A 15,949-nucleotide genomic window follows, 5' to 3' on the forward strand; every position below is an offset into this window, starting at 1 on the left:
CCCAAAGCCCCTGGTAACTGCTGCACAGGAAGAGGGAAGAAGGAAGGAGTCCCTGCTTCCCCAACAACCAATTGCTTCTACTCCCCCTTCCAGCCATAATGGAAAGAGGTAGGCCTGTGTGCGTGTGTGTGTGTGTGTGATTGTCTGTCTGTGGGAAAGGGAAGAAAAATGCCTTTTATTACACGCCTTGACATCAAAATCAATATTGACTGACCTAGTTGGTCCTATAGCTCAAAATCTGCAGGCTATTAGGAGGTGCTTGTGGCAAAAGCCTAATAAAAGTCTCTCTCTCCTTATTCCTTCTCTACACTCCTTCTTTGTAGATGCCAGAACCATAATCTCTCGAATTGTGAGGACAAAAAAGTCTAGGCTTAAAAAATGCAAATCTCTAAAAATGTCATTGAAAATTTCACATTTGGAGAAAAAAAAAACTCTCTTTTATTCTTTAATTTTAACTAGGCCCACTTCTAAATTAAAAGGTATATTATCCTGGGAAAACAAAATCGCAATCCAGTATGAATTAGGGGAATGGCTTGGCTATTTTGTTGCTTTGAGAGGTATTACTCACTGTTCAAATCACTTGGAAAATCAATTTAAGATGGTATTTAGTCCCCTCAAGATTGCATGTTATGAATGCTAATTTAGACATAATCTATTATTCCCTCTATTAAAGAAGTACTTAAATTGAGTTTTGGAAAATGAGAGAAATTAAATGGCTTTGAGACAACCATCACCATTTCTTGATCATCCTAAATATTATTGGTCTAAGTGGGAAGAAGATGTTAAAAAAAAATATATGGTTTATAATTTTAAATGTGACACTTTATTGTTAAGATAATACACTGCCTGGCCAAAAAAATAAGTCGCCACGAAAAAAAAAAAAAGGTCACACACTAATATTTTGTTGGACCGGCTTTAGCTTTGATTACGGCACGCATTCGCTGTGGCATTGTTTCGATAAACTTCTGCAATGTCACAAGCTTTATTTCCGTCCAGTGTTGCATTCATTTTTCACCAAAATCTTGTATTGATGATGGGAAAGTCGGACCACTGCGCAAAGCCTTCTCCAGCACATCCCAAAGATTCTCAATGGGGTTAAGGTCTGGACTCTATGGTGGCCAATCCATGCGTGAAAATTATGTCTCATGCTCCCTGAACCACTCTTTCACAATTTGAGCCCTATGAATTCTGGCATTGTCATCTTGGAATATGCCCGTGCCATCAGGGAAAAAAGATGGTATAACCTCGTCATTCAATATATTCAGCTGACCTCATTCTTTGGGCACATAATGTTGCTGAACCTAGACCTGACCAACTGCAGCAACCCCAGATCATAGCACTTCCCCTACAGGCTTGTACAGTAGGCAGGATTTTTTTCTGACCATATTTCTTCCTCAAAGACGATGGTTCCCCACTATCCTTCCAGTTTTAAAATAATGCGTTGGACAGTTCGTAACCCAATTGTAGAAGTTTCTGCAATGTTTTCTCTGCTTGATGCATGCCAATGATTTGACCCCTCTCAAACAGACTAAAATATTTTCCACGACCACAGGATGTGTTTTTCGACATGGTTGTTTAAGAAATGCGGAGACTCTTACCTATTTGCTTAATTAAACCCAGGTATCGACTTTTTTTTTTTGGACCAGGAAGTGTATAATATGGTACAATATTTTTCATTATGATGGACATATTTATTTTGTCTGATAAATATGTTATTGTTTAAAGCATATACTGTGAATTTATATAAATTTGGATGGATGTTTCTCTTCCCTCATTTTGTTATTAATGTTTTTGTCATTATAAAATGATTTGAAAAATGTTAATAAAAACGATCTGGAAAAATAAATAAAAGTACGCACAATTTTTAATGCACTTGAGCAAGGCAGGAAACAAAAAAAGTATTATTGGGCGTTTTTTGTTTTGTTTTTGTTTTTACTCAGTCTCCAAAATCCTACCTCTTCTGAAAGTGTTTTGCCTTGCATTAATCTCTTTGTTCATGCTGTGGCGTTTCCAATTAAATACTTTTAACAGAGAGGCATTGTAGACAACACACTTTTAAACAAAATTTGAGACTGCAGGTCGCATGATCTATGCACCAAGAGGACATTCTTAGCACCAAAACAACTTCAGCTTAATTAAGCCCCTAATGCCCCTGTAGTCGTTCTGCTCAATTCTCTGTTGTATCGGCATTAAATCACTTTGCTTATACAGCCCTGACCATCTCATAAAAGCTTCCCTGCAAACTTCACGAAAAAGAGCTCAAATTGTCTTTGATCCTCCCTTATTGCACAGTGTGTGTAATTTAAAAGCACTTCTTACATCCTTGTCTGTTAATCACCTGCTAGAGTCTACAGCAGCATCCTATTTGTGATTATAGTTCAATTAAAGGGACAGTATAGGCACCCAGACCACTTCAGCTCATTGAAGTGGTCTGGGTACAGTGTCCAAGCCCCTTAACCCTACAATTGTAGTTTTTGATAGACTGCAATAATTACCTTGGAAGGTTAACCCCTTAAGGACCACACTTCTGGAATAAAAGGGAATTATGACATGTCAGACATGTCATGTGTCCTTAAGGGGTTAAAGGGACTCTCCAGTACCAGGAAAACAAATCTCTTTTCCTGGCACTGCAGAATCTGCAGTGCCCCCCTGCCTCCCATGTTGCTGAAGGGGTTAAAACTCCTTCAGTGACTTACCTGAATCCAGCACCGATGTCTCTCGGCGCTGGGTCAGGCTCCACCCACGCTCCTCCCCCCTGATGGGGGAGACCTAATGCGCATGTTCGGCAATGGTTGAGCGCACGCATTACACCTCCCCATAGGAAAGCATTATTCAATACTTTACTATGGGGATTCCGGCGACGCTGGGGGTCCTCATGCATAGCGTGAGGACATCCAGCATCATTTAAAACACTTTTCGGGTCTTAAGAAGCCGGAAGTCCCTCTAGTGGTTGTCTGATAGACAGGCACTAAAGGAGGACCTAACCCTGCAAGGTAATAATTGCAGTTTATAAAAACTGCAATAATTACACTTGCAGGGTTAAGAGTGATGGGAGTTAGCACCCAGACAACTCCAATGGGCAGAAGTGGTTTGGGTGCCAGGAGTGTCCCTTTAACTCAACATCTAGACTTGGTCACCGGACGCTGGGCGTCCGCACGCTTTGCATGAGGACATCCAGCCTCACCCAAAACCCCATAGGAAACCACAATACAATATTTGCCTATGGGGAGGGGGGTGGGAGGGGGGGGAACCTAATGCAACTGCCGGCTGACAACAGAGGAGAAGCGCAGGCAGAGCCTGAACCAGCACCAAGGGACATGGGCGCTGGCATCAGGCAAGTGATAAAGGTTTGTTTGTTTTTCCTCACTGAGGCTGTGGGAAGAAGGTGTAGCTAGAGCTGCACAAGCAAACAACTATAGTTAGTTTTTTTTTTTAAATTACACATTTGAGGCCTATAGGATCCCTTCCGTTCACCCAGTTTGAGTTTTAAAATTTTAAGTTAAATAAATATTACTAGTAGGGACTCCATATCAGCAGTCTCCAGCTTCTGCTTCGAAGATGTCAGCATATCTGACGATATCTTCACACTCTCCTCCGAACCATTGCTTCTCATTGATTAAAGGTATGCATGCACAGCCAAAAGCCACACTCCTCCAATCAATGCTATCAGCAGTATTTGATTTCCAGGCTCCTTTTACTCTCTCTGAAGGAAGGCAGCCAGTAGAGGTGGATTTGACTTTGCAAAGTAAACATTGCAGTTTCTAAGTTGTACATTGTAGAGTTAAAAACTAAAAGGACCACTGCACCCAGATTTCACCGAGTTGAAATTTTTGGCTGACTAAAGTGTACCTTTAAGCTACACTAGTTTTTAATGCTTGAATTTATCCTAATGGGGAAGTTATGCAAATCATGTAGGAAAAACTGTCAAAATGCCCCTACGTATTACAATAAAGATAAAGAGGCCATGCTTTTCAATATACACTCTCTGGAATTGTATCCAGATGTATCTGGATATTAAACTGCAATGTGTTGCAATGTGTTGCAGAGGCATTGCCTCTTCAATTTTAAAGGGAATGGTTAAAAACCATGTTGGAAAAGGAATCTGTAGACTACAATATTCAGTTTTTATATATCATTGTTGTGGTATTTTTCCAAATTTCACATTAAAATGTTATTGTCTTGTTGAGGTGTACAGAAACTCACATGCTGAATGGTGTTAGCAAAATAAACAAATATATATATATATATTAAATACATTTTAAATACTTCTAAACAATCTTTGCATTTGGCAGAATATATATTAACCTCTTTAGGACAGATGCCTTGCCAAGACAGTCATGTCAGAGATGTGCATGATCCAACCACTTAAAAAAAATGTGTTAATACACTTTATACCATAACATCTACATTTGTTGCTGTTTTAACTTCATATTAATGAATTTAAGAAAAGAGAAAAAGGAAAAAACTATAACTGAAAAATCACCAATACTTTAAGATGAATTGGAGCCAGAACTAGGAGAAAATTAAGTTTTATTAGAAAGATGTGAAATGTTCTGTTTGCAGGAAAGAATTTATGAAAATGTAGAGCATCACACACAAGCAGGTATTTCACGTGAGGTTAGTATATTTGTATTGTCCTGATCATGTGCTATATAAATCTAACAAAGGATAGCATTGTTGTTCTCCACAGTCCGATGCTACCAAGTACAACTAGTAGTAGAATACCGCAATTCAGCTGTTAGCATATCACAACTACCATGACCTCCTTTCTATCAACAAGCTCTCTTTTCAGCTGTCAAAGGTTTTGTAGGAGAGGTTTTCCAACAGAGGGATGTGCATAATTCAAACACTGGATGATTCAGTGCTGTGCACTGGACTACAAAACAAGGCATTCTTCAAATCAGGCCAATATTCAGAACGCTCATCACATAAAAGTTTAGTAGCAAACAGCTCTTTAATCCCTTATAGCTGGAAAGCCACCTGCTGGCTACACCAATATATATATATATATATAAAAAAAAAAAAAAAAAAAAGAGTTCTGATTGACAGCCAAGCTTTTTTTGAATATTTTATAGGACGCTAAACAATGTTTTAAATCTCTAACCCTGAGTTTTGCAATGTAGTGAGCTGCTTTTATCTGCTAAACTTTCTGAAAATCATCAGATAAGCAGAAACCCCTGGTTCTTACTGACTTCAAAGCGGATCCAGTAGCATATTTTTAGCCCATGCCCTCTGATTTAATGGACTTACACAAATGTCAAAGTACCAATTATCTTTGTTTGCCATAAGGATATGGAATTCATTGCCGGAAGAGGTGGTTTTGTCAGAGTCTATACAGATGTTTAAGTTGCAATTGGATAAATACTTGCAAAAACATAACATACAGGGATACAATTTCTAATTAGTGGGGTAATAGCTGCTTGATCCAAGGAGACATCTGACTGCTATTTTGGGGTCAAGAAGGAATTTTTTCCTAGTTTGTTGAAAATTGGAAGCGCTTCAGACTGGGTTTTTTGCCTTCTTTTGGATCAACAGCAAAGGCATATGTGAGGAAGGCTGAACTTGATGGACGCAAGTCTCTTTTCTGCTATGTAACTATGTAATCTCTCTTGGGCAGGTCTACCATGGTTATCATGCTAGGAAGGATGTGTTTTAAATATATCTTGCAGTATATAAGCAATTACAGACCTGAAGCTGAACCCCTGACATTTGAATAGATTCTGCCACAGGTGAATGCTCAGTTTATTAAATGCCCCAACAGTAGTTTTGGTGGGTACACTAAAATCTAGCCTGAAGTGAAAACAGCCTTTAATGGTACACTCAGGGCACCATAACTACTTAATCAAAAGGAAGTTGTTCCAGTGCCAGGTCGCCTGATGTTTTCTTACCTGAATAAATATATATATATATATATATATATATATATAAATTTATTTACGTACAACTGGCTTTAAACCCTTCAGGTAAGTAGCACCCAGCAACCTCCGGCACCAGAATAACAAATCACAGAATATAAAAACTAATGTTTTATGACGTTTCCAAAAGTATGCAGGATTTGATCATTTTAAAATATTAATACTGCAACCAAACTAGAGAATCTTCTAAGATTTATGCCATTATTTTTTTTTACTCTTAATAAAAAGATAACCTTGCTAAAATGTCTAATAAGAATCTCACTAAATACAAGTCCCACTATATGCGAGTTCCAAAGCTGCTGGGAGCAGAGACTAAGTTTGTTTTACCAAGTACCGTAAGTATTGTGGACATTTAGTCATAGTTGTCCCCTGCTAAACTAAGAGGGGTTGCATTTTTTGAGTCACAATAGCTAAACCTCAGCTATTGTGACACAAAACATGCAATTCCACAAAATTCCCAGTTAGTAAATACGCACTTATGTTAGGTTAGATTATTCTAAAATGATTCAGATTTTCAAAATATCTCCAAAATTTTCCGGAGTTTCAAGATCTCCCTCCTCCCCTTATATATCAAATCCCTCATTCAGGTGGACTTGATATGCTGTGCTCTATTAATACAATTGTGCTCCTTTGCTAAAACTGTTCTGTTTATTTACAGCTGTATATTTTTCAATATCACATAAAGCAATCTCAAACAAAATGAAACTGGAGGCTTATTGGATTGATATGGCTTGGGTAGGGGTGGAATGGGACAATTACCTAAAATAATGTTTCTTCTGTATGATTATATAGTGATTTTCTTAATTTATGTGGTAGTGTTTAGTTCCCTATCAACCTACTGGAATCAGATGTAATTCTTCTAGGGGGTAGTAGAGCCATACATAGCTCTGAGATCTATAATTTCAGGCTCCTTTGTTTTTAATGTCTTTTATTTTAGCTTCAGTTTTCCATTTGAGTTAATGCTAATGAATATGTATTAAATGTTGATGTAAATTGAAGTTCCTTGTGTACGGTTACTCTCAAACTTTGCTCAGAAACACACAACAAAAATCAGATTTAGTCCATTTTATTTACATGTTTTGTACATTTCAGAGCAATACACAATTACATTTTTTCATATTTTCTGACCTGCAAACAGATACCTTAAAAAAAAAAAAAAAAAAAAAAAAAAAAAATGAATAATGCAGTTGCCTCAAATGGGGTGGGGGAGAGAAACATTTCAACTGTAACAAATTAACACATCTGACTATTCAACAGAAATATATTTATATATAATGGTTTAAGTTAACTTTTTAGCTGGTCAGCTTGACCATGCTGGATTTTTAAATCCTAGTCTGGTATATATTTTGTTCTCTGCACAAAAGTTTAAGTTACAAAGTAAAAAAAAAAAAAAAATTGTCATAATTAAATAAAAGTATTTATAGGTTGGCACCCCCTCTGAGTATTAAAAGCATATTCCATAGAAACAGATGTGTAAATTAGAACAGGTTTCTGAACACATTTAAATGGTTCCTTAAACATTGAAGAAAAAATAATAATAATGCAGGCCTATATAACAGTGAATTAGTGACTACAACTAGTTGTGTTTGTGAGGAGTGTAACAATGTCATCTTAATCGCAAACCTGAATACTTAAGGACTAATTTATACATTTACTAAAACCAAGTGATTCTTGCAGCAACGGTAAGATGACATGAAATGTTCGGCTATCACACAAAAGAATGCCAGTTGGCCATCTAAGAAACAATGGCTCAACTCCAGCCAAAGTATTGTCCTGGAAAGTATATCTGAACTAATCTATAAAAATGTTACAGAAACCTGCAAACTTTCCTACCTTACATGTGATGTTCACGTTTCAAATTGTGTCAGTAGAGCCCGCACCTCTGGAGTGAGCTGTTTGGCAGCCTTTGCTGCCTCTGTGATGGCCTTTCGGTAAAGGCCCTTTCTCTTCTTGTTAAAGCGGGACTGGAAGTTTTCTAAAAATGGGGAGAGCTGTGACAATGCAAGGAAGGACGTTGTTGGGGACCCAAACCATGATATGCGAGCCTCCTGACGCACCAGCAGGCCATTATCTTTTCGACTGACAGTTATAGAGAGTATGCGGGCAGGCCACCATGGGAAGCCATAAATCTTGGCCCATACAATGTCCCCAACACATATGGTCCTGCCATCAGGGGTCACACATTTAGTAACATTTTTGGAAAACACCTTTACTTTCAAGGAATTACTCAGCTTTTTCTCTTCTTTTGAAGAGGATGAAGATGATGAGGAAGGTGTGTGCATGCTGCCTGGGGGGAAATCAAAGTTTTCAGTAGAACTACACTCAGAGTGGGAGGATTTCAAATCATCTGTGCTATCACTACTACACACTGATGCAGTGGAAGAGTCAGCTTTTGTTTGATTTAAGGTCATGTAAACTGTGATATTGCTTTTGCTGCCTGTCTTGCTCAGGGTTTGCTGCTCATCCTGCTCGTCAGGTGGTACACAGACACTTGTTTCCTGAATCTCACTGCTGGCCTCTTCCGGGCCATTTGAAGGACTCTGTATTTCTGAGGAGACCTCACCTGCTGAACGGGTGGCAGAGTAGCGTGTCTGGGGCTTGATGCCAATCTTGGCGCTTCGTAATGACTCAAGTCCAGTCTTCAATGAAGAATCATTCTCTTCATTTCTGTACCTTTGAGGCTTAATGCGTAGTCTCGGTGGAAGGGTCCCTGAGCTTGTGTTCTGAAGGCGCCTCGTAAAGTGGACTTTACCATGGGCATTTTTGGAGGCAGAGGTTTCTTTTCGCCGCTTGTGTGCCTTCTCTTTGGCCATTTTTAAAACTTCCCGAGCCTTTGCATGATCCATATTTTTGCTCTGTAGCACCTTTTTACTGTGAAGTTGAGTTTTTGTTGAACCAGTTTGGGAAGTCATCTTCACAACCTTCCCACGGCTGTGATTTAAGTTTGAAACCTTGGACACAGCATTTCTTTTCTGGCTTTCACTTTGACTTCTCCCATTTACTTTATGATCGGTTTTAAGTTTTTTATTCACAGTAGTTACACTTTCATGCCTTCTCCGCTTTCCCTGTTCTTGCTTAAAAGAATCATTCCCACTTTTCCTTATATCACTTCTATCTGAAACAACATTTTTACATTTATCACACAAGACTTGTCTAGGTCGTAGTTTAATAGCATTCATAATTGAAGTGGGTTCTTCCCTGTAGATTTTCTTTTTGAGTCTTTTTATTTTACGTGGAGGAGGCTGAGGTATTGACTGGTTGTAAGTGTCCCTGATAAATAGAGGTGGTGGATATGGTGCTCCTTCATGAAAAAGAGGTGGTGGCTTTGAAGTCCATAGGTTTTCAGTTTTGCATGGTTCAGAGGGCTCAATGGGAGCAACATCCTCTGTATCCCTTCTGTTCTCTGCACACTTTTCCTGGGTCTCTTCTGGGAATGGAGGAACGGGCTCCTCTGGTCGGTTTTGGTACACTCTCTTTGGGTGAATGGTCACAGGTATACCATGTGGTCCAAATCTTAAACAAAAGAATAATTAGGCGGTTAGTAATGTCTACTGTTCAGTATACATTTTAAATAATCTAGTACTGAAATATTCAGCAAGTATCCAACCATCTAAAATTCAGTTTGAAGAATTTGAAGCAGTTGTAGCTTGAAAGTTAAATAGGATATGCAGTTTTGGTGTATAGATCATGCCCCTGCACTCTTGCTGCTCAATTCTCTGCCATCCAGGAGTTAATTCACTGTTACTCTAGTCACACCTCCCTGCATGTGATTTACACAGCTTTCCTGAAGACTTCCTGCAAAGAGCTCTAATGTTTAAACTTCATTTATCAAAACAGTCTAATTTAGCATTTCTTATCTCCTGTTCTGTCAATAGCCTTTTAGACTTTGCCTGAGTTTGTGTGTGATTTAAATTAGATTTACAGAGCATAAAAAAAAAAAAAAAAAAAAATCTAAAGTGAAAACTGATTAATAATAAAACTACTTTGGCTAGGGCTGCATAAACAAAATAAAGTGATTTGACTTAAACGGCAGAAAATTGAGCAATGCGACTGCAGGAGCATGACATATGCACAAAAATGGCTTAAAGGGGTTTTGGATCTTAGAGTGTCCCTTTAGTAGTAATTTATAATAAAATAGATGGCATGAGAAGAAAAAAAAAGTTGCACTATGATCACTTCAGTGTCCTTGGCCTAATGTGATGCATGCAATGCTTTCACCGTTATCATACCTCTCACTTGAAACTTGTTTTCTAAAGAAATAGAATTTCTGAACTGCCTGCCATCATTAGGATCGCTCTATTGAGTATGCTTAGGAGCCATTATTTACGCTTTATACACAGATTTCAGAAGAACTAGCAGATGACGTTACCATGTGCAGTATCATATTATTCGTATGTATTTTCGTAAGTAAAATACACTGTTTTGTTTAAACTGACTATCTTAATACAATAAAATAACCCATCATATAACAGGACACTTAAAGCAAAAACAAATATCAAATGGGACTGACTGCTGCCTAGCCCAAAATATTTTTGCAACGCCCAAAGACAGGCACACCAACATGTTTCGTTTCAAATAAGCGTTTTCACAACCAGGCTTGGAGTGTAATGGTTAGCGGTCTGTGTTCACTAATTGCTTAAGTACCTTTAAGGGAGTAAACATTTGGCCCAAACGTTGCACAATTTGGGGGCCAACTTATCAGGCAAATATAGGCCTTAATCTAGACTGATCGACTGCAACATTAAAACCACTGACAGGTAAAGTGAACAAAGAGATTATATTGTTACAATACAACCTGTCAATATTCGACAGGTGGTGTTATATATTGATCAGCCACAACATTAAGCATTTAGTTTTTGGGGTGGACTTGTACGCCGGCGCATAAGTACAGTACATTAGTCTGAATCGGCACATTATCGGTTACAGTAAATTAATAACTGCGCCCGACTCTACAGTACTGGTAAGCTTAGACATTTTTGAAAACTGAATAAAACGTTTAAAGGGTTACTCTAAACGCTACAACTACTTCCGATTTCTGAATTGTCATGGTGTAAGGACCCTGTATGCTTAGATATTTTATATTGCAGTCAGATCTGTAACTACCTCAGGCAGCATGTTTAGTCAGCCAGGAATGCGCATATTCCATGCACAGACCGTTTATTTGGCTGAGAGGGCCTTGAACCTGGATCCAATGAATGACCAGGAGGATTGGCAGCTGGCTTTTGTAGCTCCAGATGTCATTCAGCCGCAGGAGGCACAGAATCTGGCAGGACCCATGTAGGAAGCAAACTGTTCGACCCTTAGTGGGGGAACCACACCAGGGAACTCTTAGCATCATAACAACTACAGTGGGCTGTAGGGATTATGAGGCTTGGAGTGACCATTTTATCTTTGCTAAATTACACCAACCAGGTATCTGAAAGATTGTAAAGAAATTTGATTTGAGAGTACTGACCAGCTAAACAAAACTAGACTTCAAAGATGAAATGGGAAGAAACAGACAGGAAGAAATGCATCTGAATGCTTGCTATATCCATTTAAAAAAAAAAAAAAAAAAAAAAGGAAAAAAGATATCAAGCACCATAATCACTATATCATATTGTAATTGCTATGTTGCAAGAAGTTTTAGGATCCAATACCCTACAGTGTTTGTCTAACTATTTGAGTTATTTCACAAAAGCCAGGACTTGCCTAGCACCCAAATCCTACTCTCCTTCCCTTAAAGGAGCACTATAGGGCCAGGTACACAAACATACATTTCTGACCCTATAGTGTTAAACCACCATCTAGTCCCCCTGGCTGCCTCTTACCTCCATAAAAATAGTAAAATATTACTTGTATTCAAGCCTGAAGCTGCTGGTTGTGTCCCGGTTTGCCTCAGAACAGCAAGCTGCCTGCTGACATATCAGAAGTGCTGTTCTGAGCCAATCCCATAGGATTGGCTGAGACTGAAGGAGGAAGATCACGGGCAGAGCCAGCACAAGTAAAACACAGCCCTGGCCAATCAGCATCTCCTCATAGAGATGAATTGAATAAATGAATTTATGAGGAAAGTTCAATGCCTGCATGCAGAAGGAGGAGTTACTGAATATGGTGATTCAAACTAGGCAAGACTGAGATAGGAAGCAGCTCTAGCAGCCATCTAAGAAGTGGCCAGCTAAGTTATCTGAAAAGACAGTGTTTACAGTAAAAAGCCTAAAGGTAATGATTCTACTCACCAGAACAAATTCAATTTGGTGGCAATTTAGTAGATAAGGCAATGCTTACATTGCAGGGTTATATATGCATATAGTGGCTGTCTTCCTATGATTAGAAGTACTGGAGGAGCACTGGAAAGGAATACTACAGAGTTGGGAATACAAATCTGCACTCCCACCCTGCATACATTTAAACTTTTTTTGCAGTGCTGAGGCTCCTCCGTGTTTCTCACTTCTCCACATCCTGCAACATCATGGAAGAGGTATGGCTTCCTCTGCCGATGTCTAAACCGATGCTCTTCATAGAGGAGCACTGGGAACCTAATGTGTGGCGAGTGCATCTGAATCAGTGCTTTACTATTGGGTTTCCACATGACCAATTGCATGGCATCATGTATCAGATTTATTCACAAAACTCCAAAATAGATATTCTTCCTAGCTATACTTACACTGGCCACTTAACGGTTTTGTTTCAACTCAGTACCATGTCTTGTTTAGTAAAGTACCTTTAAAATTTTACAATTTAGTACACCAAGGAATCATAACCACAAACCATATTTCAAAAGAAATACATTTATCCACTTATGGACCACATGACACAGAAAAGGTACTAGCAGGTACCAAGGAACCAGAGGTATCTTTCAATACCTGTGGGTCCCCTCTGTCAGATTGACAGAAGAGTTATGAGCATCACTCAAAGTGAGCACTGCTCATTCCCCTTTAAAAAAAATATATATATATTTTTTTAAATTATAGTGAAGCCCCCAGTTTTTCCACTTTCCCTCCCCCAGATCTGAAAAGACCCCGGTTCAGCCTCCCTGCTGCAGAATCAGTGTTGGACTTTGCCAGCTGCGCAGCACTGATTTGTGTGAAGGAGTTGCAGCATGAGACTGTGTCTGCAGTAGTGGGACACACGGCATGAATTTTCAAAAATAAACATTAAAAATAATAATTTGACCTAGGTTTATCATAAAAAGGTGAAATTAAAAGTGTCAAAATGCTCTTACAATTACATAGCCTGAAGGTGTACTTTCTTCAAATATATGTGACTGGTAGAAAAAGTTGTAATCTCAGCATGCCAACTATTGCAAAATTAACATTAGAACTATGATATACGCCTTGAGTGTTTTAGAACTTTAAAAATTAACTGAAATCCTAAAAATACTGGGTATTTTAAAGGGACACTATAGTCACCAGAACAACTACAGCTTAACCCCTTAAGGACCAAACTTCTGGAATAAAAGGGAATCATGACATATCACGTGTCCGTAAGGGGTTAATGTACTTCTGGTGAGTATAATCGCTCCCTTCAGGCATTTTCATGTAAACACTGCCTTTTCAGAGAAAAGGCAGTGTTTACATTGCCCCTAGGGACACCTTCAAGTGGCCACTAGATCGTTTCCTGACTTGGGGATGCACAGTAAGCAACCCTGCCGTTCTGCGTCCCCACGCTCTGCATGGAGATGCAGAATTTTCCTCAGAGATGCATTTGCCCATGGCCAATTTTGATGATGTCACCAAGGCAACGGGGCCAGCAGACCCATGAGAGCTGGAAATAAGGTACGTTTTAACCCATTCTCAGAGGGCTAAGAGGGGAGGGGGTGAACACTATTCAGCTTTGTCCCACGTGTAAAACAGTACCCCCATGTACAGGTTTTATGGTGTTTTGGGAAGTTACAATTGTAATTTTTTTTTCACATTGAAATTAACCAGCTTTGTTACGTTGCCTTTGAGACTGTATGGTAGCCCAGGAATGAGAATTACCCCCATGATGGCATACAATTTGCAATAGTAGACAACCCAAGGTATTGCAAATTGAATATGTCCAGTCTTTTTTAGTAGCCACTTTGTCACAAACACTGGCCAAAGTTAGTGTTAATATTTGTTTGTGTGCGAAAAATGCAAAAAACTAATTTGAACGCCAATTTTGGCCAGTGTTTGTGACCAAGTGGCTACTAAAAAAAATAAAAGACTGGACATACCCCATTTGCAATACCTTGGGTTGACTACTATTGCAAATGGTATGCCATCATGGGGGTAATTTACATTCCTGGGCTACCATACAGTCTCAAAGGCAACGTAACCAATCTGGCGAATTTCAATGTGAAAAAAACTGAAACGCAAGCCTTATATATTTGACCCTGCAACTTTTGAAAACACCATAAAACCTGTACATGAGGGTACAGTTATACTCAGGAGACTTCGCGGAACACAAATATTAGTGTTTCAAAACAGTAAAAAGTATCACAATTATATTGTCCGTGTAAGTTCCATTTGTATGGGAAAAATGCAAAAGAAATAAAATAAATTTCACTGACAATATCATCGTAATACATTTTACGGTTTTGAAACACTAATATTTGTGTTCAGCGAAGTCTTCGAGTAAAACAGTACCCCCCATATAGTGCTAGAAAATTCAATTCCCTGGACTTTTGGCCTGGGTTGTCAGGCAGGTCTGGCAAATTTCTTTTTTTTTCCCTTTCCCCAGTTATGCCATCCATGTGATTGTGAGGTCCTCGCAAAGACCTTGCGATCACATGGCCCAAGAGGGGATGTGCTATGCCAGTGTTCCCCAACCCCCGGGCCGCGGACCGGTACCGGTCCGTGGATCAAACGGTACCGGGCCGCCCAGGGGTGTGGGGTGTGCGAGCCTGCCGGCTAATGCAGGGCTGGCATTGCCCAAGTGCCAGCCCTGCAATGTGCCTGCGGACCGGAGGGGAGATCAGAGATCTCCCTCCCCGGTCTGCAGGCACATTGCTGGCAGCCGGCAGGGGAGTGAGAGAGGACCCGGAAGCTCTTACCTGCAGCTCCTCCGGGTCCTCCTCTCGCGAGATTTGGAGCGTTGCCGCGGTAACCACGGCAACGCTCCAAATCTCGCGAGAGTGAACTCTAGCCCTGTAACTGGGCTAGAGTTCACCTCACCACCACCGGACCACCAGGGATTCCCCACCGGACCACCAGGGACTAAGAAATGTCCCCCCTCCTCCCAGTAAAGGTAAGAAGGGAGGGGGGACATGAATATATTAATTTTAATTAAATACATTTTAAAAAAGCCTCCTTACGCCCCATACACACACTGCACACACACACACTACACACACTGCCCCACAAACACTGCCCCATACACACTACAAACACTGCCCCATGCACACACTACACACATTGCCCCACAAACACTGCCCCCATGCACACACTACACACACTGCCCCATACACACACTACACACATTGCCCCCACAAACACTGCCCCATACACACTACACACATTGCCCCACAAACACTGCCCCCATGCACACACTACACACACTACACACACTGCCCCACAAACACTGCCCCATACACACACTACACACATTGCCCCATACACACACTACATACACTGCCCCACAAACACTGTCCCCATACACACACTGCCCCACAAACACTGCCCCATACACACACTACACACATTGCCCCATACACACACTGCCCCATACACACACTACACACACTGCCCCATACACACACTACACACACTGCCCCATACACACACTACACACACTGCCCCACAAACACTGCCCCCATACACACACACTGCACACACTGCCCCACAAACACTGCAACTCTCACACACACTGCACCGCTCACACACACATACACACAATTTTGAGTCTATGTCTTTATGTGACTGTGTTTGTGATTTTCTGACTATGTATGTGTCTGCGTGTTTTTTTTAATATATGTGACTTTGTTTTTTTTTTGTCTTATTAAATCAAAACAAGCGGGCCACGGAAAAATTATCAAATGTTTACCGGTCCGCGGCGATAAAAAGGTTGGGGAGCACTGTGCTATGCCACCC

General features: G+C 40.0%; 1 protein-coding gene across 5 annotated transcripts in view; it reads right to left on the minus strand.

Moving 5' to 3' along the window:
• Nucleotides 1-15,949, minus strand: part of PWWP2A (PWWP domain containing 2A) — a 38,540-nt gene that overhangs the window by 2,916 nt on the left and 19,675 nt on the right. For 3 of the 5 annotated variants that reach the window (XM_063447774.1, XM_063447775.1, XM_063447772.1), the window contains one exon: nt 7,179-9,428. In XM_063447774.1, the coding sequence (XP_063303844.1) occupies nt 7,763-9,428 (1,666 nt within the window). In that variant the 3' untranslated portion in view covers nt 7,179-7,762. Of the gene's footprint in view, nt 1-7,178; nt 9,429-15,949 lie in introns of those variants that run through there. The other 2 variants (XM_063447776.1, XM_063447773.1) reach the window with 2 other exon arrangements.

Source organism: Pelobates fuscus, chromosome 3 (assembly GCF_036172605.1).
Source record: "Pelobates fuscus isolate aPelFus1 chromosome 3, aPelFus1.pri, whole genome shotgun sequence".
In the NCBI taxonomy this organism is placed as follows: domain Eukaryota; kingdom Metazoa; phylum Chordata; class Amphibia; order Anura; family Pelobatidae; genus Pelobates; species Pelobates fuscus.